Source organism: Sander lucioperca, chromosome 17, assembly GCF_008315115.2.
Source record: "Sander lucioperca isolate FBNREF2018 chromosome 17, SLUC_FBN_1.2, whole genome shotgun sequence".
In the NCBI taxonomy this organism is placed as follows: Eukaryota; Metazoa; Chordata; class Actinopteri; order Perciformes; family Percidae; genus Sander; species Sander lucioperca.
Genome location: NC_050189.1, coordinates 6101528 through 6127726, shown reverse-complemented (window position 1 = coordinate 6127726; position 26199 = coordinate 6101528). Strand labels below are relative to the sequence as shown.

The 26199-nt window shown below is 40.2% G+C and overlaps 1 protein-coding gene across 2 annotated transcripts in view; it reads left to right on the top strand.

Moving 5' to 3' along the window:
• The window catches only part of LOC116053137 (phosphofurin acidic cluster sorting protein 1), a 67639-nt gene extending 42022 nt beyond the window's left edge, over positions 1-25617 (top strand). Inside the window, exons 5-24 of one of the 2 annotated variants that reach the window (XM_031304084.2) lie at positions 5634-5778; positions 5861-5952; positions 6948-7025; positions 8450-8509; positions 10158-10318; positions 11120-11213; positions 14170-14250; positions 14560-14681; positions 14993-15128; positions 16210-16314; positions 16399-16505; positions 17630-17784; positions 18158-18268; positions 18361-18463; positions 18548-18590; positions 18698-18740; positions 18831-18972; positions 19989-20227; positions 20379-20498; positions 20630-25617. In XM_031304084.2, the coding sequence (XP_031159944.1) occupies positions 5634-5778; positions 5861-5952; positions 6948-7025; positions 8450-8509; positions 10158-10318; positions 11120-11213; positions 14170-14250; positions 14560-14681; positions 14993-15128; positions 16210-16314; positions 16399-16505; positions 17630-17784; positions 18158-18268; positions 18361-18463; positions 18548-18590; positions 18698-18740; positions 18831-18972; positions 19989-20227; positions 20379-20498; positions 20630-20748 (2256 nt within the window). In that variant the 3' untranslated portion in view covers positions 20749-25617. Of the gene's footprint in view, positions 1-5633; positions 5779-5860; positions 5953-6947; positions 7026-8449; positions 8510-10157; positions 10319-11119; positions 11214-14166; positions 14251-14559; positions 14682-14992; positions 15129-16209; positions 16315-16398; positions 16506-17629; positions 17785-18157; positions 18269-18360; positions 18464-18547; positions 18591-18697; positions 18741-18830; positions 18973-19988; positions 20228-20378; positions 20499-20629 lie in introns of both variants that reach the window. The other variant, XM_031304083.2, reaches the window with a different exon arrangement.
• The last annotated feature ends 582 nt before the right edge of the window (positions 25618-26199 follow it).

Below are 26199 nucleotides of genomic sequence, written 5' to 3'. Positions count from 1 at the left end.
TCAGAATCAGAATCAGAAATACTTTAATAATCCCAGGGGGAAATTATTTTTGTTACCACTCCAGGTATACAAACAACATATATTATCCAGACTTTTAACATATATAATAAAAACAAATATACAGTAATAATAAATAAAATATGAAATGTACAGTGTTATGTGCAAATAGTGCAATAAAAAGAGAAAATGATTGTCTATGTTGAGATGATTATAGTGCAATAAAAAGAGAAGTGAATTGTCTATATTTGAGATGAGATGATTACAGAGAGGGGGTGTGTGACTCTCTGAGGGAGGTGTTGTAGAGTTTAATGACCACAGGCAGGAACGTCTTCCTGTGGCGCTCTGTGGTGCATCTGGGTAAGAGTGAGAGTCTTCTGCTGAAGGTGCTCCTCTGCTGGGCCAGTGTGTCGTAGAGAGGGTGTGAGACATTATCCAAGATGGACTGAAGCCTGGACAGCATCCTCCTCTCAGCCACGGTCGTCAATGTGTCCAGCTCCTCCCCCACGACATCACCAGCCCTCCTGATCAGTTTGTTCAGTCTGTTGGTGTCTGCGACCTTCATCCCACTGCCCCAGCATGTGACAGCGAAGAAGATAGCACTGGCCACAACAGACTGATAGAACATCCTCAGCATCGTCCGGCAGATGTTAAAGGACCTCAGCCTCCTCAGGAAAAAGAGTCGACTTTGGCCCTTTTTGTAGACAGCCTCGGCTTGTCTAGTCCAGTCCAGTTTATTGTTTAAGTACACCCCCAGGTACTTGTACTCCTCAACAGTGTCCACCGGGATCCCCTGGATGGAAACAGGGGTCACAGGTGATTTCGCCCTCCTCAGATCCACTACGAGCTCCTTCGTTTTTGTCACATTGAGCTGCAGATGGTTCAGCTCACTCCAAGTGACAAAGTTGCCCACAACAGTCCTGTATTCAGTCTCATCACCCTTTTCTATGCAGCCAACTATTGCTGAGTCATCAGAAAACTTCTGAAGGTGGCAGGACTCAGTGCAATAGTTGAAATCCGAGGTGAAGAGGGTGAAGAGGAAGGGAGAGAGGACAGTCCCCTGTGGAGCCCCAGTGTTGCTGACCACCCTGTCAGACACACAGTTCTTTAGGCGTACGTACTGTGGTCTGCCCGTCAGGTAATCAACAATACAGGACTCGATGGGGGCCTCCACCTGCATCGCAGTCATCTTCTCACCCAGTAGAGCCGGACGGATGGTGTTGAAAGCACTGGAGAAGTCAAAGAACATGACTCTCACAGTGCTCGCAGGCTTGTCCAGATGAGTGTAGACTCTGTTCAGCAGGTAGATGATGCTGTCCTCAACTCCCAGGCTGGGCTGGTAGGCGAACTGTAGTGGATCAGTGAAGGGCCTGACCATAGGCCTTAGCTGCTCCAGGACGAGCCTCTCGAAGGTCTTCATGATGTGGGACGTCGGAGCCACTGGTCTGTAGTCCTGAGGGCTGCTGGGACGCGGCGTCTTTGGCACAAAGAAAACATTGTAAAAGCACAGCCACAAATCAGAACAATTGCACATTGAATTAGCCCTCATTTCCCACGATTCTCTTGAGTCTGTTGCTTTAAAGAAATCATCGTGTTTATCTGCAACACACTGAAATGTAGCTGGATTTATATATCTGCGTTATGGGTAGAGTTGCCGATTATTTTCATTATCAGTTAATCTGCTGATTTGATTCTTGATTTACCGTTTAAGTGTATGAAACATCAAAACGTAGTGAAAAACGCCCATCACAACTTTACAGAGTCTATAGTGATTGTTTTATCCAGCCAACAGTCCAAAAGTAAAAATAATAATAATTTACCATCATATACCGTATGATTAAAAACAAGCAGCAATTCTTCAAATTTGAGAAGCTAGAACCACCATTTTTGCTCGAAAAATGACAACCGATTACCAAAATAGTTGATTCATTTTCTTCCGAATGACTTCTAGATTAATTGACCACTGTTTCCAGCTCCCTTTAAGTAATGTACTTCTAGCAAAACCCATTACACTGCAGACCTCCTGTTTAAAGCAATCACCACTCTGTATGGATATACATAAACATGGCGATGGCACGGCGGCAGTGTCCTATTCAATATTGAGACATAGCAAAATAGGGATAAGTTGTGTCTACAGCTGGATGTCAGTTAACCCCTTGCTTTGCTTATAAAGCCAGCTTAATGTTAGCAGAAGCCATAAAGTCGGCAAATGTACTCATTAATGTCAATTAATCAGCACCCATCTAAAGTTAGCTAACATTAGCCACCTTAAGCTACTGGTCATATCACACCAAACGAGACTGTAGCAGCAAAATAGAGTGTACTGAATAGAGCAAGAGTGCATTTAATTGCTTGTTCAACTTTGTGAGAGAAAGATAGTGTTATTTATTTTAAAAGTTAAATAAAATTAAAAATTAAAGACAAGAAAAGGAAACGGGGGGGTGACAACAAAGTGACAACATAATTGTGTCACTTTGAAACGTTTAACGACATTAAGTCACTGGTGAAGGAAGGTTGTTATAAAATCTAATGTTATTACTGGTTGTTACTTTTATGTGCGCCATGATGTCGCCACTAAAGAAACATTATTTTACAAGAAGTAAAGGAGAGTGAGATCACATAAAAATGACAGGGTCTAAAATGTTTTTTTCATTTATCGTGCATGTGCTTTTAATGATGCTGAGAAATCATCTTTTATTTTACGGAGTTTTTAGGAAGGAACAGTTTTGTTACCGCAGTTTTTTAGTCAATCAGTCAATCAATACCCATAAAGGTCTTTAGTAGCCAGACAATTTTGCTGTACCTTTTCCTTCAGAAATACATTAAAAACAGCTTACTTATTTAACACTTTTACTACATTTTTTCCTAACGTGACTTAATTATGTAAAATCATGGAATCATTGAGGTTTGTCCATTTCACTAGCATTTGCACAACTTCAGATCGCTCCGCCTCTAATTTTGCACATAATGCCTTGCAGTAATGGAAAGTCAAAAAAGTCACATTTAAACGCTGTAATTATCCGCGTTTTAGAAAAAAAATTAATGCATTACATTAGTCAATGCAATAGTTTAACTCTGTGGGCTCTTTTTAATGGCTTTTAAAAAGCAGTGGCAGAGTTTCAGAAGATGAACCATCAGTGGATTTAGGCTCTTCATGGTGAAAATTGGCGATTACATCAGTGTTTCTCATTAAATATGTATATTGCATCTGATTTTTGCCTCGTCAGATTTGCATAATTGTCTTTCTGACTGGAAAATGCTTAAAATGAGCTGCTGCAGGAAGCTTTGGAGAGCTAGCAGCAGCATTTATACAGTAGCATCTGAAGCAGTTTAGCTGAACCTCAGCAAAGTGAACGGATGTACAGCAGAAATGTCTCTGTTTAATGTGTGTCTCAGGCTGTCTCCATAATAAGCCGCTCAGACTTCATTAACACTCCGAGTGTGACCAGACTGCTGAGAGAGGCTGGATGTCACTCAGTTAGATGCACAAACACTCACACAGGAGACGCGATGCTGCGGTTTGCTGCAGCAGCACAGAGAAATATATGCTTCACATGTTGATGTTTTCTGTGTCGTGACCGGTGAAAGCTTCTGGTTTTGTTAATCCCTGACTGCTATTTCTGTTTATCTCCTTCAGCCTCCTTTTTTTCTTCTTGTTCCTTTATGAACCTCTTCACCTCGTCTGTCCTCATTTCTTCTCTCGCTGCCTAACCTGTCTCTCTGTATTTCTCTCTGTCTACACAGCCTTTCTTTCATTCTCTTTCATCCGTCTCTTCCCCTTCACCTCTTCCCGTAATGGTGTTTAAATCATGTTCCTGTGGTGTGTATGAGAGAACCATGATTGCAATCTTCTTTACTTTCAATAATTGTGCAATTGTGTAATAATTGTAATCCATTTAAAATCAGTAGTTAATTCAAACCACATCGGGGCTCGTTCAGAAATATAGATAGATTTTTGATTTGATTTGATTGATTTAATTGTATTAAGAATGCCTTACATATGAATTAAACAACATCAAACACAATCAAGGATAAAAACACAATAAAGTCCAGGACTTATTTCCATTGTGGTCCTCAACACATAACATCAGGACAAGACAATAAATTCACAGAGTGTATAATAATCAATGACATAACATAAAAAAAAAAAAAAAATGGTGACTTGCCCTTTGATCTATTCCGCAACCCTCTCTAGTAACCAGGCCTTGATACTCTTTTTAAAAGAGTTCAGGCTGGAAAGGACTTCAATATAACGATCTAACTTGTTCCACTGAACTGCCCCTATATAGGCAAAGGTTCCTTTCCCTAACACTGTCTTAAATTTATAAGGACACAGGTCAGATATGCTGCCACGAGTATAAATATTGTGTGTGTCCTTTACCTTAGTTATAAGACACGGCAAAAAAATTGGGACACTACCAAACAATATTTTATGGATCATGGTCAGTCTTAACATAGTAACCCGAGACTCCACAGGGAGCCAGTTGAGCTCAACAAATTGTGACCTACCTATATGCGATCTATGGCCCAAGTTCAGAATTACTCTTATTAATTTATTCTGTGCTGTTTGTAGCCTCCCTTTAAGTCGGTTTGTTAGGCCTTCAAACCAGGAGGTACATGCAAATTCAAAGTGGGTTAAAATTAAGGCGTTTGCTAAAATAAGAGTTTCTGACTAAAAACTTTGTGAGTCCCGTGACTTTACTCAAAACCTTATTGGCCATATTCCTGCCATCCAAGTTGTTTTCTAGGATACAACCCAGGTATTTTACTGACGTTTATACTTGGAAATCAATGTCAATCAATGACATGGAATGCCTATTTGTATTCTCAATAAATATGTTATTTACTCAAGTGGAGGTAAAATATTCTATCGTTGTATGAGACTAGTTACCATCTAGTATTTTCTTTTAGTATTTTTCCTGGTTTTAATGGCTGCATTTTGCATTTGACTCAGTTAAATAAATAAATAAATTCCATTATATTTTCTTTGTGCTGCCATCAATTTGCTATTTTTAAATGTTTAAAAGCATCATGGGAAGAACACGGCATCATCTTGCTTTTTTTGTAAAAGTTGTAGGATGTAGCCAGTGGTGGAATGTAACTTAAGTACATTTACTCAAGTACTGTACTTAAGTACACATTTGAGGTACTTGTATTTTACTTTAGTCTTTTCTTTTCATGCCACTTTTTACTCACTCCACTACATTAATCTGACAGCTTTAGTTACTAGTTACTTTACAAATTAAGATTTTTGCACACAAAATACATGTAGTTTATAAAATATGATGCTCTATTACAAATTAAACCTCCCAACAATATAACGGCCTACAAGTGCAGCTGAAATGATTAGACCATCAAACACACAACTGTTTGGATCGTTTCCAGTTTCTAAAATGTGAGGATTTTTCTGCATTGAGAGTACTTTTACTTGTAATACTTAAAGTACATTTTCCTGATGTTACTTACATACTTTTACTTACGTAACATTTTCAATGCAGAACTTTTACTTGTAACATAGTATTTTTAGAATGTGGTATTTGTACTTTTTAAAGTAAAGGATACTTCTTCCACCACTGGATGTAGCACAGATTCAATGCCACTCACTCCAACATTGGCTGTTTTTTTTCTGCGTCCAGGTGATGCAGCACCCCAGTGAGGGGGCCCAGGTCCTGGGGCTCCACAGCCAGCTGAAGGACGCCTCGGTGCCCGTCGCTGAGATCAGAGTCTACTCACTATCCAGCCAGCCCATCGACCATGAGGGACCCAAAGCAAAGATGTCCGGTAAGCAAATCATCTTACCACGTGTCTCTCGCTCTCTATCTGTGTCTGTCCTCCTCTCCTCACACGTCCTCTGTCTCTCCAGATCGCTCCCCAGACATCGACAACTACTCCGAAGAGGAGGAGGAGAGCTACTCGTCAGAACAGGAGGGCAGCGACGACCCCATTCATGGACAGGTGTGTTTGGAAAAGTGTTAACAAGTTTGTTCTGTGATGTGGGGGGTGGGTCCTCCAGAACAGTGAGACACGGAAGAATAAAGGCAAAAAGAGCAAATCGTTCTCAGCTGCTATTTAATAAGGATCTTTTTCTTTTGTAGTTCTGGCCCCAATAACATTATAGCCACCGAGTTAATTACTGAGATCTGAGACCACGGCAACAATTGGCTAAAAAGAAGTTAGACTGGTGAAGAAGCATGAGAGGTCAGACAATCATCCAGGTTTTAAAAAACACGCAGTTCGACATTTCAGGCATTTACTTTTGGTTTCACCTCAAAATAAAAATCGGTCGGCCTGTTTACAACCTGCAAAATCGTCTGACCGCTCATGTTGTAGCAATGTCATCATGACCTCAGCAGTACTTTGATAGGTACAGTGTTATAATAACTTTTAGAAACAATGGAAAAAATCATGAAATTACCTTAGGCTGTATCTCTAAACTTTCTGACTTCCCTAACCTAAATGTGGCTCCTGGTTTCGACTAAATGTTAATTTAAGCCTTTGAAAATGGCTCACAAACATTTAGTTTCATTTTTTAAAGTCTTTCAAAACAGCTGGGCACTGAAGTTTTTATCAAACGTTACCCAAACAAGAATAAATATTGCATTTATTTGGGTCTACTTTAAACTGAGGATTAACATACTACATTTGCACTACTGCTTATCTGCAGCACCCGGACAGTGTTTGTGGAATGGATTACATAGCATACAGAGTCGCCAAGTGCAACTATAGAAGTTCACAGACTTAAGTTGTTTGTGGGATCAATGCATTGTTGTTTTTGGTCTTTAAATGGGATTTGTTGACAGTAAGAAAAATTCATCAGCCTTCTCCTTTTAAAACCCAAGTTAACTACCCAGAGTTAATCTCTTCTCCTTCTTCTCTTGCTTTCCTCCTTCCCCCGGCTGCCACTTTTTCTCTCCCTCCTCTCTCCACTTTTTTCCTTTTCCGTCTCTCAGTACCTTTATGACGAAGAAGACGAGGTGAGAAAGAAGAAGCCGAGGCGCAAGCTCCCTTCCAATGCTGCCATCACCAGAGTAAGAAAAACACCTCTCTCACCTCACCCATCCTCACTCCATCGATCTGTTTTCCATCTGTACCTGCTTGTTTTGTCTAAAAAAGCAATTTGCAGCAAACCTGCTTTGTGAAAAAGCCCTTTCAAATGAATTTGATTTTACTAGACTCCCCAACTTTCCCCCTCATCTGCCTCTTGCCTCACCTCATTCAACCTCTCCTCCTCATCTGCTCCTTTCCCTCCCTCCCTCCCTCCCTCCCTTCCTCTGTTGTTATTTTTTCTATAAATCCATTTTCTGCTGCTGGAGAGCAGCAGTGACAATCTAACCAAGACAGCACATGCACGCACACACGCGCACCCACACACACACACACACACACACACACACACACACACACACACAAACTCACACAAACTCACACACTCAGCAGGAACACAGATGTACACCAATCCTGAAAATTAGAAAGGAATTGCAAAGGAATTGCAATTTAAAAGGTGTGTGTGTGTGTGTGTGTGTGTGTGTGTGTGTGTGTGTGTGTGTGTGTGTGAGTGTGTGTGCGTGCCTGTGCCTGTGCGTGTCTTGGTTAGATTGTCACTGCTGCTCTCCAACATCACCGCCTGTGGACAACACACACACATACACACACACACACACACACACACACACACACAATACGAACTGTTGCTTTACTGTTTAGCTGTCTGGCCTGCACCTTTACTGTTTTAGTTCACTCTCAGTGCTCTCATAGTCATTTTTGGCTGCAGTAAAACCTTCTGTGCACTTCCTGCTAAGCACCAAACAGCAGATGGACACAGTTAGCGACTAGCTGGTGAACATAGAGGAGCATTTAGAAGCTAAAGAGCCAGATATTTCCTTCAGGAGTCGGTAGAGACCTAAAACAGAGCTAAAACACAACTCCAAATGATTGATAATGTTGCTCCGTAACTGCTGCCATTGCCATATCAACTTAAAAGGTCAATGTGGGAGAAATGTGGGCCAAAAATAAATTCATGCAGCTGTAGATCCACTGCCTTTTATAGAATAATACAGTCTAGCTAACGGTCATGTTTTCCAGTCTTTTTCAAATGTCAAACTTCAAACGCAAACCCTAAGCTGCTGAGTTACTAGTAATACATTTTAACTAGCACTATACCTTTCTTTTTAAATAACTCATCTTGTTCAATACATAAACAACCCTTGGTAGGTGTTGACCTCACAAAAAAACATGCACGCTCTTACATATTTAATTTTTGTGTTTAATAACACAAGATATATGATATGGCCTGGTAGTGCCATATTAACTGCTGCTTTTTTGAGTCATCAAGCGTGAAAAGCTCTTGTCATCTCTTTCCCCCCCCCCCCCACACACACACACACAGCGACACACAGAAATATGAGCATCCATCTCCTGAGCGTTTCATGTTGTCCTCTTTCTTTCTCCACAGCAACCCAACATCAAGCAGAAGTTTGTCGCCTTGCTGAAAAGGTTTAAAGTCACCGACGAGGTAGGTGCTTCGGCTTTTGCCTTCTGATATCACACGCTTCCACTTCACACGTGAGGATCAGAGCGTGTATTTGCGACAAGTCAAAATGTATTTCAGTTTTGGCTTTGAAGACACGGCAAGGTGTGTGGGAGTGATGTGGCAGAACAGCTGAGATTCAGCTGAGACACTAAACATTGTCCATAAAAATAGAACAGAAATGTGTTTATGTGCTTCTGAAGTGTTTGATCTCGCACTGCTCACACTCCTGCATCTGAGTCTGTTTGTGTGTCTGAACATTGTTGTGTTTGTGTGGTTGCTTTTTTTCCTGTTTGTCTTAACCTTAATTTTGCATATAAATGTTTTTAATCATCAGTTTACGTTCGTTCACGTTTCTTATTGTCATTTATTTTTGTTAATATTATTTTGTTGAATCATGTTGTATATAATTAGTTCTGTATTTTTTTGTGCCTCCTGTAGTTTCTCGACCTCTCCTGTCACATCTCTTTTATTTCTTTTATCTGGTTTTATGCTATTGTATACCAGGTCAAAAACGAACTAATCCTCAACGTTTCTATATGAAAACATTTATAAAAACATACTGTATATTGATGTTTAGGCTATTTCTTACATGTACATGAGCTTGTGCCTTTACGATTAATCCATTTAAGGTAAAACAGATTTTAAATGAAACAAAGAGTAGGATTGGTGCATTCTTAGTGTTGCTACTGTGTATTGTACTTAATGAGAATCCTGGCTGAGCTGATGTTGAACAGGTCACTGTGTCATGTAAACATCTCGCTTCGTTTACACTTGCAGAGCCTTGTGGGTACATGTTGATGTCAACATGGAAAACTGGCTGTGTTTAGTATTACTGTTGGAATCAACATAGTCTCGCATTGCCAGACCTCCTGCTGCAGAGGAGGGTCTGGCTAGTCCACACAGCATTCCGGGATGGGAGAAAAACGTGCTCTGGTTTATTGTCATTTCTTTAAACCAATCAAGCTGCTGTAAAATAGCCTCGGTTCGGTACGTTCAAAAGTTGTTTTTGTCGTGTGAAAGTGACATGCACCGGAGCAATCCCGGAAGTGGAACGTCGAGGAAATAGACTAGAATCAACATATCTCTCCACTGAATGGAGGTTATTACTGCTCAGTAGGGCAGGGTACCGAGTTCGAACTTTTTCGGCACCGACCAAATTTCCTCCTTAGTATCGAGTATCGAAAAATGCCTCATCATTCAATTCCAAATTTCAATACCTAAGGAGTAAATCTCATCAGCGTCAGTGAGACAATAAGCATGCAGCATGCTTCTACTAAGATCTAATAATCCTGCTGATTGGCTGTCCAACGTTACATGTCGTAGAGGCACGCAGGAAAAACATTATGTTATGCATTCATAATGTTGTAATTTCTTTGTTACAGCATTGTCTTTGTTAAAATGGATTTTATAAATTGGTAATGATCGTTCAGGAACCGGCATCAAAGTCACGGTATTGGTATCGGTACCAATAGCGGTTTTAGAACGATACCCAGACCTACTGTTCAGGGGTGCAGGTTGTTAAGTTGACACTTTTTATAGTTTCTATATGTTTGAACAGAACTGATCAAAGCTGCAGGACCAGTTTTTACTCTGTCAGGTTGTTTACTTGTGTCCTCTGCATCTCGTCTAGGTCGGTTTTGGCCTGGAGCACGTGTCGAGGGAGCAGATCCAGGAGGTGGAGGAGGACCTGGACGAGCTCTACGACAGTCTGGAGATGTACAACCCCAGCGACAGCGGGCCGGAGATGGAGGAGACCGACAGCATCCTCAGCACACCCAAACCTAAGCTAAGGTAACAGCACAGGTGTAATATGACAGATCACACACCTACAGTACACAACATAGTCACCTACCTGGACATGTCTACCACTGTACTTACAAACACTTTGGTGCTGCATGCTCGACAATGCAAACACCGATGGGACTCACTGTTTGCATTGACAATTCAGAGCCCCCTCTGTTGGTGAAAACTGCTCACTGCAGTCAAATATTAAAGTTTATTTGAGGTTTCAATGAACCAGAATTGGGTCAGCTGACCTAAACCTTAACTTAAAAAAGAATATTTTTCAAATATAATAATAAATAACAAGCATAGATTTAGGAAGTTTTCAGTTTCCTTAAGTTACATTATAATAACTCACAGCTGGGGGTTCCTGTGATCCTTATCATTTTTATTTTTTTAAGTCAGAGTAACTGAATGTCAGAAACCTTTTTTTACGACCCCCGGAAAGGTTTGTTCTTAAGAGGTCAATAACAGAGTCAAAGAGTAGCGGATAAACCATTTTTAAATGGGTCTTCAAACTTATTTTTAGTCTTTTCCTGTGATCTCAGCCTCAGTTTTTCCTCAAAATATAACAAAGCACTCAAAATAGCACTATTTGATGGTGTTATAATGTAGTGCTATGAAACCTAAAAAAGCAAAGGAGCAACATAAATAAATGTTATCCTCATAATACAATGCTACAGTTCTCTTAAGTTTTAATCATATTAACATTATTATGACACCTGTGCTTCTCCTACCATGACAATTCAAAATGACAAAACAACAAAAGACACAATCTGTTTTCTAATGTTTGTGTCTGTGTGTGTTCAGGCCCTTCTTTGAGGGAATGTCTCAGTCCAGCTCCCAGACGGAGATCGGCAGCCTGAACAGCAAAGGCAGTTTGGGTCGAGACACTTTCAGCCCGGTGAGTAACTTATATCCAAGAGGAGGAAGCAGCAGCTGCAGCATCAGCAGTAATTTCACTTATGTGAGCTGTGGGGCGTTCATGTGACACTTAGGAAGACCTGAACCGTTTGTTTTTTTCCTCTGTCTCACTGGGAGCTGGGTGCAGTAACTCTTTATTGTTCCCAAAGGCAACTGACTCCAGACAAGACCTCATTTAAACTATGTACAAAAGACACGTGTTACAGGTGCAATACACACCTATGACTACATAGAGCTGATTTACCTTGTGACACCCAAAAGGCTTTTTTAAAAGTATTGTTAAATATGTGTGTGTGTGTGTGTGTGTGTGTGTGTGTGTGTTTTAACGCTACAACAACCGTGGAATATATCCTGAGCCTGACCTAGAACATTGCATAATTCTTGCTCTTATTTTTGTACTTTATTTTATTTTGACATTTATTTACTTATTTTTCAGCTGTTTAGTATTGCTATTCTTGCCATACATGTGTTTGCTTAATTTTTGTCTTTTATCTATTTGTTTTTTTGCTATTTGTGTACTCATGGGGTGAGTTGTTGGGCATCTGGGAGGGGGATGGGTGGATCGATGGAAAAAAAAAAAATTTAAACAGTGATTTGTACAGACTTTAAACTTTGTTGCACCAATAACAATTATACATAAAAAAATATATAATTAAACAATCTGAGAAGTAATAAACTCTATTTGGTCACAACCAGCCAACATATGTAATCTATGATGAGTGGTCACAGATTATTTTAAGGGATTATAAACCAAAAAAATGTTTTAGATTATTGAGGTTATTATTGAGCTTAAACTCTCAAACCTTTTTCTGTTTTAGCCTCCAATTAATTTAGTTTTGATCAGAGATTTTGGATTGCATTTTTTTGTATTGTTTTTCTTTCTCTAAATGTAGTTGTTTTTGCTTTTGTTCTTTTACATTTCATTCAAACCTTTTATGCATCGTGGCAGTTGTTGCTGTAATGTCATGCCTCACCCCGTGGTTTAGAAGTCATTTGAATGTTATAATAAGTAGACAATAGACTGTATTCACATAGTCTTAACCTAATTACTAATTTCACAAAGTGCTTCACACTCACAGTTTCCACGTGGCACTCAATAGCATACAGTAACAGTGTAACAATGCACCACAAATTGAAGCAGCATAAGCTTGAAAACAGCATGCGGCTCTGCATTGATGAGATAAACGTCCCAAATGTGACGCCAATGAAAATCGCCATGCTGGGAGACAGTGTGCAAATAGAACATTTAAGCAACGTTTCCTTAATGGAGCAGAAATCCAATAGCGTCTTTGACAGTCGCCATCTGCTCAATAAAAAGTGTTTTGAATCTCGCCGTGCTGAATGGATTTCTCTGGATGTCTCGGCTGCATTCAAACCGCTGCAGTTCCCTCTTTCATAGTAATACTGAAGTAAGCCTTTTTGTGTTGTGACTAGTGTCTGCACACTTCCTAAAAAGATGTTTTTAGTGGAAAACTCTGCTTTCATTTCAGTAAATAGTTTTAAATCCCATTTACTAGTGTGAAAATGAATAACTGCATATTGCGTAAAGTAGCGGAGAAAACTAATATATTTTGCTGTTATGTTAGATTGGTTATGGTGTTTTTTTCCCCTGTTGCTGTATAATAAATTCTGTTGTTACAGTTTTATATACTAAATGTCGAGTTTTATTAAAGGTCCAATGTGTAGGAATTTCTCCCTTCTAGCGTTGAGATCATATATCGCAATCAACTCTCTCGCACCACGCAGTTCAAAGTACGTATTACAGCTACGGTAGCCTTCACGCTTCAAAAAGCCGGTCTCTTGCTCGTTTCAATATCCTTTTTTCTTTTTCTGGGCGAAGAAGAAGACTCCTGTTCCTGAAATTTGCATTTTGAATACGTGTGGCCCTCAATGTTTCCTTCTTCAAACTTGCCGGGGCCGGGAAGCTACGATACCCATTAGCAGCATTAGCAGCACCTGTGAGTTTACCATGTGACAGCGAAAATACAAAAGGCGGAGCAGTATGTCCTGTATGTCCCTTACCGGCTAACGTATTTCAAGATGGCGCATGAATATGGAGCGTCTACCAAGGGGGTAAGCCTCTCCTCGGACCGCGAACCTCCTATGGCGCTATTTTAATGCTACAAAGCCATCACCTCCCGTTAGCATTCCATTGACTGCCATTCATTTTGGCGCCACTTTGACAGCAAATAACTTTACATCTGAAGCGTTTAAACACTCTATTTGTCCATTGTTTATTTCTAAAGAAACACGACAATGTATAAAAGGCTCCATTACCTTGTACCTCACGTTATGGCTCCATAGCAGACGTTTTTGTAAAAATAGACTAACGATTGTGTCTTAACCACGCGACTTACTGTCGCATAGTAGAGGAATTACCGTATAGTACAGGAGAAGCTCGCAGGCAGTTTCATCTCACATTAGCTGTTTAAGTGTAATTACTAATGTTAACTAGCATTTTAGTTAGCAATAATTAGCCTGTGTCCAGTTATCTCCTTACATATACCTACACTCTCCGTCTCTGCAAGATTGGGAATGATTGAGATTTCTCTTGGCACAGCTACCAGAAGACTTACAACTTTGAGACAGGTTGCTCACGTCACATTTACGTCGTCTCTCTCAGTTGGAGGCTGCGCAGTAACGCTCGGCGCTCACTGGAAAAGTGCTTCAATTGACCTTCACTGGTCTCCGTCCAGAGCAACGGGATCTGTTGGTCCATTCTTACAGTCTATGGCGTCTACCCCAGTTCATGCGAATGCAAATGTAAAATTTCAAGCAAAAAGGAATACTTGGAATTGATGGTGGTGGTAAATATTCATGAAAAAGGACAAGTTTGTGAACGGGCAACACAGATTTTGATAATGAACAACTAAACACGTTACACACTGGACCTTTAAGCCTGTAGACTGACGGTTGCTCCCTTGTCTTACCAGCAGGGGGAGCAGCCTGCTTTAGAGAAGATGAAACACTCTCGCAGCCGCAACCTGGAGGAGGCCCTGTCTGAGACCGACACACTGGTAAGACGTGTGTGTGTGTGTGTGTGTGTGTGTGTGTGTGTGTGTGTGTGAAGTAGAGAGAGTTAATGGTGTGTCGGGATCTTTGTTAATATCACTTCGAGGGGGGATTCGCTGCCATCTGTGCAGTAAGTGAGACAGATTGAGCGAGACGGAGAGAACAGAAGAATGGGGTGCAAAGTGATGAAGTGTCTTTAGAAGATTGCTTTAGGATTGCCAGTATCTCTTTTTTCTGACTGTGTGTGTGTGTGTGTGTGTGTGTGTGTGTGTGTGTGTGTGTGTGTGTGTGTGTGTGTGTGTGTGTGTGTGTAGGAGCTAACAGATCAGGAGCTGTTTGCTGAGGTGGGCCCCTGCATCATGGTGTCAGTAGCAGAGAAACCCCGTACACCTCTGAAGAGCAGCAAAAGTGAAATTCAGGCCATGCCATCACCAAGGTAACAAATCACCCCATAGTACAAAAAGAAAACTCACATGGGGACAAACTGCAAGATATTTCATTTCATTTGAATGTGTTATTCATTTATGGCTAAATATTTTGAGCAAACTTAATATTTTTGGCTTTACTGTTGTTAGAGATCACTGACATTCTTTCTTTGTCTGTTGAGGCCTAGAATAAAACACATAAGTTAAAGGTCCCAGAAACACTGACCACTCAGAGCAGACTGGGCTTTTTTAGGAGGGGAGATCCCTGCATTTTAAAGAAATTTTAGCCTGTTTTTTAACCATGTCGTGTGTCCCCCCCCAGGTTGGACGGGGGCCATACGCCCAGACAAAAGCGCATTAGCACTCCCATGAAGGAGAGACAGCTGTCCAAACCCTTGAGTGAACGGACCAACAGCTCAGACTCTGAGAGATCCCCGGAGCTGGGACACAGCACGCCGGTAAATTAGCATCCTTTCCAGGATCTTAACATAAGCTACAGCATCATTCTAACCTCGGATATACAGTGCTGCTCGTAAGTATTCATACCCATGGTCAAGTTGACTAAAAAGAGGAATAAAAAAATCATCTTTTGGAAATTGATCTTAATGCCTTAATTAAAAAAATGAGGAAAAATCAGACCTTTTAAGGACACCAATTTTTTTTGTGAAAGAATAATGTATTGTAAATAAATAAATGTTCTTCCTTAAAATACAGGGGCCATAATTATACATACCCCTATGTTAAATTCCCATAGAGGAAGGCAGATTTTTATTTTTAAAGGCCAGTTATTTCATGGATCCAGGATACTATGCATCCTGATAAAGTTCCCTTGGCCTTTGGAATTAAAATAGCCCCACATCATCACATACCCTTCACCATACCTAGAGACTGGCATGGTTTTATTTCAGTTAGCCTAATAGCTGGTTTGATTTGCATTGATATGGATCTTATCTCAGTTAGCTATTAGGCTAACTGAAATAAAACCATGCCAATCTGATGATGTGGGGCTATTTTAATTCCAAAGGCCAAGGGAACTTTATCAGGATGCATAGTATCCTGGATCCATGAAATAACTGGCCTTTAAAAATAAAAATCTGCCTGCCTCTATGGGAATTTAACATAGGGGTATGTATAATTATGGCCCCTGTATTTTAAGGAAGAACATTTATTTATTTACATTATTCATTCACAAAACAAATTGGTGTCCTTTAAAAGGTCAGATTTTTCCTCATTTTTTTAATTAAGGCATTAAGATCAATTTCCAAAAGATGATTTTTTTATTCCTTTTTTTAGTCAACTTTAGCATGGGTATGAATACTTATGAGCAGCACTGTACATCATCATGTTGCCCCAACATACCTTTGCTCTGTGTCCTCCTCTACTCGCTCTCTTCTTGCCTTTTCAAAATAAAGAACACAAATGCATCCTGATAATCTACGACCTGCCTGAAGCATGTGCTGCTGAGTCATCTGAAGAGGGGGTTTATGTACTGTGTGTGTGTGTGTGTGTGTGTGTGTGTGTGTGTGTGTTTGTGTGTAGCTCCTGAGGAAGGCAGTGTACGACCAGCTGAACCATATTCTGTTGTCGGACTCCGCGCTCCCAGAGAGCCTGATCTTGGTCAACGCCACTGACTGGCAGGGTCAGGTAAGTGTGTGTGTGTAAAGCATTTCCCTAACAACATCTGGTGGGTGTTTTTCATCATGCATCTGAACCGTTTGTGCGTTGCAGTATGTTGCAGAGCAGCTCCAGGTACAGAGGCACCCGGTGGTCTGCACGTGTTCGTCGGCTGAAATCCAGGCGGTGCTGTCAGCTGTGCTCACTCGCATTCAGAAATTGTGAGTGTTTTTGTGAAAAGCTAACATTCACACACACACACGCAGAAACACACACATTATGTTTATCTGCGTACAGATGGTTTGCAGGATGACTCATCTTCTTTGTCTTATTTCCTGCTCTAAGCCTTATTGTTTTTGGTTTTCTGTCCTCTGTTTCTCTGTTTGACCTTTTTTCTCTTCTTCTCCTTCGTCCTCCACATCTCTCCCTCCTCCTCATCTTTGCCCTTATGACTCCACATCTATAGCTTGACTTCTTTTTATGTCAAAACAATACTTTTTATACCTCTCTTATCTCTCCCTTTTTCTCCTCCTCACCCTATTGTGTCTCCCTATCTCTCTCTCACTCACACTCTCACACACACACACACACACACACACACACACACACACACACACACACACACACACACAATATTGAGTTTACTTTATTGGACTTTGCCAAAAGTATATAAGGGAAAATAGGGATAAAGAAAAATGAAGCAATGGTGGTTAAGATACAAACTGGTAAATAACAGTGAACATCAAAAAGGGATTATTATTTTTATTATTATATATTATTATATATCTTGTAAACATCCAAACTGAGATAAATACGTTAATGGTAGAGGTTCCATGTTTTTTGGTTTTATACAGAAATGTGCGTTTTTCATCATCGGAGTCATAAAACCTGGAACTTTGTAATGTCTCAAGGAAAAATGCTTAACACTCATAATAACAATAATTTCCAGCTTCTTAAATGTAAGGCTTTTTCCTCTTTTCCACTGTTTTATATCATTGTAAATGGAATATCTTTGGTGTTTTGGACAATTTGAGGATGTCACATTGGGCTCTGGGAAATTGTGATGGACATTTTCACTGTTTTCTGACTTTTTTTTAAGATGAAACGATTGATGTCTAGGTGTCAGTGGTTACAGATACATTCTCCTGGTAACACAGCACTGATGACACCCCTCTCTCTCTCTCTCTCTCTCTCTCTCCATCTCTCTCTCTCTCTCTCCCTCCCCCCCCCTCCCTCTCTCTCTCTCTCTCTCTCTCTCTCTCTCTCTCTCTCTCTCTCTCTCTCTCTCTCTCTCTCTCTCTCTCTCTCCATCTCCCTCTCTCTCTCTCCCTCTCTGTCCCTGTAGCTGTAACTGTAACTCGTCCATGCCCAGAGCGGTGAAAGTGGCGGCGGTGGGCAGCCAGAGTTACCTAGGAGCCATCCTGCAGTTCTTTGTCACTCAGCTTGCCAGCAAGACGTCCGACTGGCTCAACCACATGCGCTTCCTGGTCGTGCCTCTGGGTAAGAGAGTCTGCGTGCGTTTCCTTGGTGATTAAGAAGCTCTTGCAGAGTCATGCTGCAGCAAGGTTTTCTTATTTTGGGGAGAAGTGTCTGTGGAGTGACAAACCTCTGTTCTTTTATTTTCCAGACTTCATTACACACAGACACTTGTGTGCATGCTGATTTTAGTTTAGAGAGATATTGTATCTCGTCACTGTGTCTCAGTATCCTGAGAGTTGCACTGATTGGCTCAATTGTAGCTCTACAGTTACACCTCATAAAATAAAGCTGTCTTCACTTTATTTTCAAAGCATGTTCACTTTTTTTGTGTTTTTGTTGTTGTTCCACTTTCTTTCCGTCCCTTCACTTTCACTCCATCTCCTTCCTCCATCAGGCTCCCACCCGGTTGCCAAGCACCTCGGCGCCCTTGACAATCGCTACAGCTCCTCCTTTCTGGACGGGGCGTGGAGAGACGTGTTCAGCCGCTCTGAGCCGCCACAGACAGGTAACACCCGTCGTACGGATAAACACCTGCAAACCTCCGTGGGTGATAAACGCTGAACACAAACACACAAATGTCTCCCCTCTCATCTCCAGATCAGTTGGATGTAGCGGCAAGAATCTCCCAGTACATTAGTGGAGCCACAGTCACACACCAGCTGCCCATCGCTGAGGCCATGCTCACCTGCAAACACAGGACGTAAGTACAAACGCCACACAAACACAAACCACAGCATTTACTCTGTATGCTTTTACTAATACTCTCTGTCCTCTCCATTTCCAGGCGAGATGAAGACTCCTACCAGAAGTTTATTCCTTTTATAGGGGTAAGATTTGAGCTGCTATTGCAGTAGGTTGCAAAAGAAAGAACAAGAATTGATAGACTATTGCTGATCATTTAGACATTTTGCTGACAACACTTCTTGTTTTCCAGGTAGTGAAGGTTGGTCTTATCGAGTCTGGTCCTTCTCCAACAGGTGAGTGTTTGGAAATAGATATTTAACACACATCCCAAACTAAATTAGCTGATGATGCGATAATGTTCATTTCATTTTGTGGTTTTCAAGGAGATACAGAAGAGGGCGTGGCGGTGAGTTTGGCTGTCCCATCCACGTCTCCCCCCTCCCACAGCTCCCCCACAGGGATGATTAAAGAGGCAGCCACGCCTCCCTCCTCCCCCTCTACGGGCAGCGTCCTGACAGTACAAGGGTAAGACTGACCTCCTCCCTTCTTTCTCTTCTTCCTTTTTTGCCCTCTTTGACATTCATTTTGCATCAGACTCCTTTATCTCTCCTTGCTCTCTTTATCAGTGGAGGTAAAATAACTCAAATCATTATCCCCAACTCCTGGTGTTTGTTTGTTACATATTTTATTAATTATTTATTTCTTTTTAAAAGCACTGATCTGGAGTGGCACCTTGAATTTCATTGTGTTAATACACTGTATTTATGCAATGACAAATAAAGCTTGATTTGATTTGAAAGCACTGATACCACAATATAAACATATTTCATTTACCTTTAAAATGTTAGGTATCATCAGTATAAAAAGTAAGTTCTGAATGACCATTTATTTCACTGGTGTTAGATTTATTTGTTAATGTTAGGTGGACCAGGTAGCACTTAGTATGACTGCATTACACACTGTTGGGGACAGTTAAGTACAGTTTATGCTTCATATCGTATGTTTTGAATGTAAAATTGTGACTTTAGAAATAACTAGTAGCTGTCTATGTTTGTTCTATGAGCAAAGAGTTGGATATTCTGTCCCTGGCACCAGTTTTGTCAACCAGTTTAGCCTGACTAGGAACCAGTTCCCAGACGCGAGGAACTCTTTGATACTTCAGTCATCTTTTCATCGTTTGACTCAGTTGATTCATGCTCTGCCTGCTGCTGCAGTCCATCTCTGAAGAGCCAGACAGACTGCAGCTGTGTCTGATCTAATTTTTCTATTTCACCCTCTGCAGAATACATTTGGTGTTGAACGTAATATAGTACATCTTTTTTTCTTTTTTTTTTAATATCAATGAATTGTGGCAGATCAGGTACTGCAGAGGCTGACAAAAAGGTTGCCTGCTCAGCAGAGCTTCTCTTGACAAAGTCCCCTCCTGGTTTTGTATTTCCTTCTTACATTTGTTCTGTTGAAACCTAAGACTGAAAAAAAATGTATCTCTAACTGTTGCTGAAAGTATCAACTGTGGTTTCATAACCACTTTCCGTCCACAGGAGTCCCAGTATGTCTCACGGCGTGGACGCCATCGGCCTGCAGGTCGACTACTGGCTGGCCTCCCTGGCTGAGAAGCGGAGGGAGGGCGAGCGACGTGACACGGGCTGCAAGAACACACTGAAGAGCGCCTTCCGCTCACTGCAGGTCAGCAGGCTACCAGGCGGGGGCAGCAGCGACCCACAGGCCCAGGTCAGCACCATGGCCATGACCGTGGTCACCAAGGAGAAGAACAAGAAAGGTGAGATCAGGATCAAAAGAGGAAATATCATCAGATGTTAGAGGATTTCATTTCATTTTCAAGGTCCAAGCACATAATGACACACACACACACACACACACACACACACACACACACAGTGCTTTTACAATTTCTCTCTACCTCTCTTCAGTTCCCACCATCTTCCTGGGAAAGAAGCCAAGGGAGAAGGATGTAGACTCAAAAAGCCAGGTCATTGAAGGCATCAGCCGACTCATCTGCTCTGCCAAGCAGCAACAGACCATCCTGAAAGGTAACCTGGAGGATGAGGACGGTTCTGTTTGTGTGTTTGTTTCACTACTACTTTGTGTTTTTCTTTTGTTGTTTCAGTTTTATTTCATCATTCTGCTACTCAGCTGAGTTTTGTCTTCTGTTTCCCTCCAGTGTCCATAGACGGCGTGGAGTGGAACGACGTTAAGTTCTTCCAGCTGGCCGCCCAGTGGCCCACTCACGTCAAATACCTACCTGTCGGACTTTTCGGTTACAGCAAGCCCCAATCTTAGGGGTGCGCGCCAGTCTCCTGCTCTGGTCCTGACTTGACCCTCAACTCTCCTCGATCCTGTAACACCTTCGCGCAAAGACCCCACCTCATAGCACCTGCAGATCTGAGAGAAGACGTCGAGTGGCTGGACTTTTTTCTTTCGTTAGTTTCATTTTGGCTACTGCCGTCTTATTTCTCTTTGGAGAGGTCGAAGAGGGTGGTGCTGGGGTGCAGCGTTGTTACTAGTCACTTTAATGCCCCTTTTTGTGTGTGTTTGTGTGTGTGGCGAGTGTGCATGCACCCGTGAATGTACAGTGTGTCTGTGTGTATGTGTGTGGGTGTTTACAAGGGGCTTACAGCACAAGTTTATTAGCTAACTGCCATTTACGTTTCCGTTCTATGGAATGCAATAGCATGCAACAACTCACCGATTTTAAGCCCTTTAAGTCTGACCCTCAACTTTTCGACCTCTTCAAGGTCCCACTCATCTCACTCGATCAAGACCTGATCCACACAAGCATGCTCACAGATACACCACTCATGTGCCGCAAAACAATAATTAAAAATAAAAAAGTATCACAATAGAACTTCAGTGTTTGCATGAGCCAGCGAAAACACAAAAAAGTCTCCCCTGTTCACAAAATGCTGTCAAATACCAGGCTTGCATGGGGTGAATTTCAACAGATCCCCTTCAAAAACAGTACTATTATTTTTATTTCAAGGGCTTCCATATAATTTAGAATATTTTTTCTGTACCAAAATAAGTCATTTGGATGTCTAATGCCAAATGTTTCCTTTCAAAAAAGAATATATATATATATATATAAAGGGGAAGTGTTTTTTAAAATTGTGTTATTGTGGAAAAATAGAAAAACCTTCCCTCGCGCTGTTTTGTGATGCATAGTGTACGTTGTTGTGAAGAGTTCCAGGATTTCAGGGCAGGGGCTACTGTAACGCGTAGGTTTCTTTATCTTCTTATTTGCTATGCACTTAAAAATACACATCCGGGGGTTTGCATAGTACAGCTGAATAGATTAACCCAAGCAAATATGCAACCTGAAACTGAAACAACAAAATGCATATTTAAACAGTCCAAAACTCAGCAGCGTTGATGGGAACATGATGGATAAACTCTGTTTTTCCATGAGTATCTTTACCGGAAAAATGGGAGTTAAACACCTGCAATAAAGCACAATGTTGTTTGCCAGTTGTCCCCATAACAATCTTTCTTTGTTGGCAACATACTGGCAGCTTTCTCTTGAGTGAAAACAGTGAACCTGGTTTAAAAAAAAAAAAAAAAAAATTTAATTAATTTTATAAGCATTTTCCATTTCTCTTCAGACTGCTTAATAACCTTAATTTTATCAGGAAAAACAGTATTTGGGTTGATGTCAGTTATTTTGACAGTTCTGCTACATGCTTTCTCTAGGATGTCTTGAGGTGATTAGTGAGTGTACAGTAACTGGTAACAAGTGTGCGTGTATGTGGTGAAATAAATGTAATGTGGTCAGAAATTTAAAAAAACTAAATCACTAAATAGGAGGAATACTTTTTTTCTACCATCTGACAGAGAGCATGCAAATAGGGTGTGTGTGTGTGTGTGTGTGTGTGTGTTGCACTGTGTGTTGATGATGTGGCCATTATCAATATCATTGATTATCAGATTCGGACTGCAAAAGCTGCAATGGTCGTTCTGTTTACTTTGTAACCTGGCACAAGGCAAATTCAGATTTTCCACCACTAAACACAAAAAATACAAAATCACATAATAAAATTCTGTTTTATTGAAATATGTCGATTGAAATTCAACTAACTTCGGTGCATATCCTAGAATGTTATCTGCAACAGTAGTTTATAATAATTGTCCTAAAAGCAACATGCAATGCTTACCGGGCCTGTGTAGCTCTGCCTTGTGTCACCTACATCGTAACACTCTCCCGTCTCCAGTAAAGTATTAGAAAAATAGTTTTTTTAACAGTCTTAATGCCAATGTCTTTGATTTAAATGCTGATGTTTTTGTTGGTTTGAAAATAGATTGTTTTAGATATTTGTCGATATTACAGTGTTACAGTTGTGATGTCAGCAGCACGTCTTAAAGCTCATTTTTCGGTTTGACAGCACCTGTTACACGTAGGTTTCACACCGGAGGGTTTGCTTGTTTGTTCACTCTCTTGTTTGGTTAATAGCTCGTCTGTGACCACTGAACAAACACTCAGTTTGGCGTTGATTTGATTAGAAGTACTTCCAAATATTTGAATGTATTGAATTTAGTTTACATGTGCAGTTTTAACGCACAAGTAGATGTGTTGCTATAATTTAATCATTTGGTGGTGTTTGGCCTGTGCAGTCATTTTCAAGTCTGCATGAACAGTTGAAAGATAGCCAGTCTGGAAACTTTTCCTGAACCTTTTGGTGTTAACAACAAAAACCAAACAGCCAGTGGGCCTCGTGAAAGCACCCCCTTTGAAACCTTTCATTTTTCTTTACTTGTGATGCTGACAACCAGTTAAGGGCTTGACAGACAGACTGACTGATAGCCTTCACACACGGGCTGGGTTTCAGTGTGTTGATGTACAGTGTTGATGTGCTGTAGTTTGACTGTAGTTTGATTTCATTCCAAAAATAATTAAATTTGAAAATACTGACACTAAAAAGCATACAAGTAAACATCATTTGTTCTTCTGAAACCTAATCTTAAGACATTTGCTTTAAAAAAAAAAAAAAAAAAAAGTACATTCATCTTGGTACCGCTTTAAAACAACCCATACCAATTTGTCACTAATGACTTCATTAACGTTAATAAATAATTATAAGAATGCATTGAAGTTCATGATTGATCTGCTATTATGCATTAATTAGGTCCCTCTGGTTATTTAACAATATATCAATATAAAAACAATATGGTTCTTACACACACTTGTTTTTTAACAATGGGTCAAATTATTACATGGGATTTGAAATCTGTGGCTCATAGTGACAAACACCCAGAAAATGATCACCCAACTCTTCAGTTTCCTTCAGGTCTACAGAGCGTTTCAGCTCATTGTTTTGGTGTAAGGGCCCGTAACTTTACCATTTTGGTTCACTCTCATGGCTCTTATCAGCCATCACAAGCAGCTGATTTCATCTGAAAACCAAGTGTACTCTACCTGCTCAGCACCAAACAGCAGACAGATGCCGTTAGCAACTACCTGGGGAACATAGTGGAGCATTTAGCAGCTAAATGCCAGATATTTACCTCAGGAGTTGGTGGAGACTCAAACAGAGCAAAAATGAGAGTGAATATAGGACTTGAATTCATAAGGTGGCCAGTAACACAGCTCAACTGGAATGATGGTATTGTTCTTTCACTACTGGATATATCTATCTAATAGGCAACCATTTGCTATATTGTTCACCAATAATACCTTACTAATAACTACGAAATGACAATATGTGAATGATGTGTTCACAGCTTGTTTCTACTGCCCCTTAAGTAGCCAAATAAATTGAAATAAGGATATACTGTAGATGAACCAAAGGGATCCTTCAACCAAATATGCCAACACAATGTTTAATTTACTTTATTCATTGTAATAGCATCTTGCTGCTCTTTTTTAAATATTTAATAAAGTTTAGTGACAACTTAGAACGTTTTTTTTAAATTATACTTTATTATGAAAGGGTACCGTGTTTTTTACATTTGGAAAATGGATTCCAAAATTAGTCTTTTCAAAATGTATTTACTTTTTTGGAATGAAATGCTTGATTATTTTTTTTTCTTTTACTGAAACTGGAGGGTCAATGATCTTGTATCTGCTGTTAGAGACAACCTCTACTAACTCAAAATGCTCTTTGCCTTGTAGTGTTGGTAGCGTAATTAATGCAATCATGTGAATCTAAACTTTTCCTAAATGGTATATTGATGCCTCTTTCGCTTGTATCCTCCACAGAGAGGTTAAAGGTCAACTGATTCCTAGCTTACTGCTCACTGATTGAACTGAACTTGGAAATATTTGTCTGAAAGAGAACGTTAAAAACAAAATCACTGCCAAAACTAAAATGTGAAGAAATTGTGATTATATTCAGATAGATTTGTAGGTTTTGGGGAGGTTGCTGATAACTTAAACCAACACAAGTGATGCTTGTTCTGAAGTCACAATTTCAATGTTCACAGCTTTTCTTGATCTTTCATCAACAACTATCCCGTCATTCTTACAGTTTACACGTTTTCCTAAAGTCTCTTTAAAAACACTGGTTGTTCTGTAAGTCTTGAACTTGTTCCTGTGTGTTTTTACCTGTACCTCTGTATCTGTGTCGGCCGGTGTTTGTGACAGTGTAACGACGGTTCCTCTGTCCTTGACTAGTCGTGGTTAGAGATTAGGAGCTGTTTGGTCCATCAATAATCTCTGTCAGTGATCAGCAGTGTCTTTTCTCTCCACCGTCCTCAGATATACCTCTGACGATGAGAGAGTCTTCTTTACCAGGCTTCCACAAGCTTAGCTTTCTAAAGTCATGTGAAATGATATTGTTCCCATTCCCTAACAGCTTGTAAATTCCGCCGTGTGTCCTCGTGGGAACGGGATTTGCCTATAAAAGCAGTAGATTTCTGCTCAGCTCAGAGTGTCCTAAGCTTGTGGACTTGTGGAGAGTATTTTGCACATTCCATTGTTTCTTCAGCAGCAGTCTTCAGCTTTTGCCTTTTGCCTATAACAATAATTATGATAAACTATAATGCTTGTACATATCAGATAGTACTTGTTATATTAGTTCTGTTTTTTGTTTGTATTAATTTGACATATTTTGTAGTACTGCTTTTTCATGATTACTTTTGTCAATCAAACAGATGTGGAGATGAGAAGTGTTCATTGTTTCATTTGTTTTTTTAAATAAAAATATTCCTGATTTGTAACTCAGTCTCTTGTTTTTTTAAATATAGGATATGTGTGTGTGTGTGTGTGTGTGTGTGTTTGTAGCTTTAGATAACTTCTTTATAGGCCTACTTAATACAAATGGCGGTAAGATTGCAATACCACTAATTTAATAGCTAGCATTTTATAAAGAAAGATAAATAAAATTAAAATAAATAAAAATGACAAAAAAAATGTAAGATAGTAAACCTGCAATACAAATTCACAGACCACAGATGTTCCATAGAGCGTTGACTTATCATGCAGGACAAAAAATACACTGATGTTTCTGTTGCAGTTACACCAAATAGTGAGATAGTGATACTTATAGAGAGTTGGATGAATAAAATTGCTTTTTATTGGGGATAAAAAAAATTAAAACCGCATCAACATTGTATTTTAGTGGGTGATATAAAGAGTGATAGTGTAAATAAATAGTGCACATGCTTGTGAAGCAGGTCAGTGGTACACAACGGGTCTCTCACTACCCTGATGCCCTCCTTGGTCTTTAGATACTGACCATAGACTGTACAGTCTATGATACTGACATCAGAACACAAAGAGTATGAGCATAGCAAGAGGCT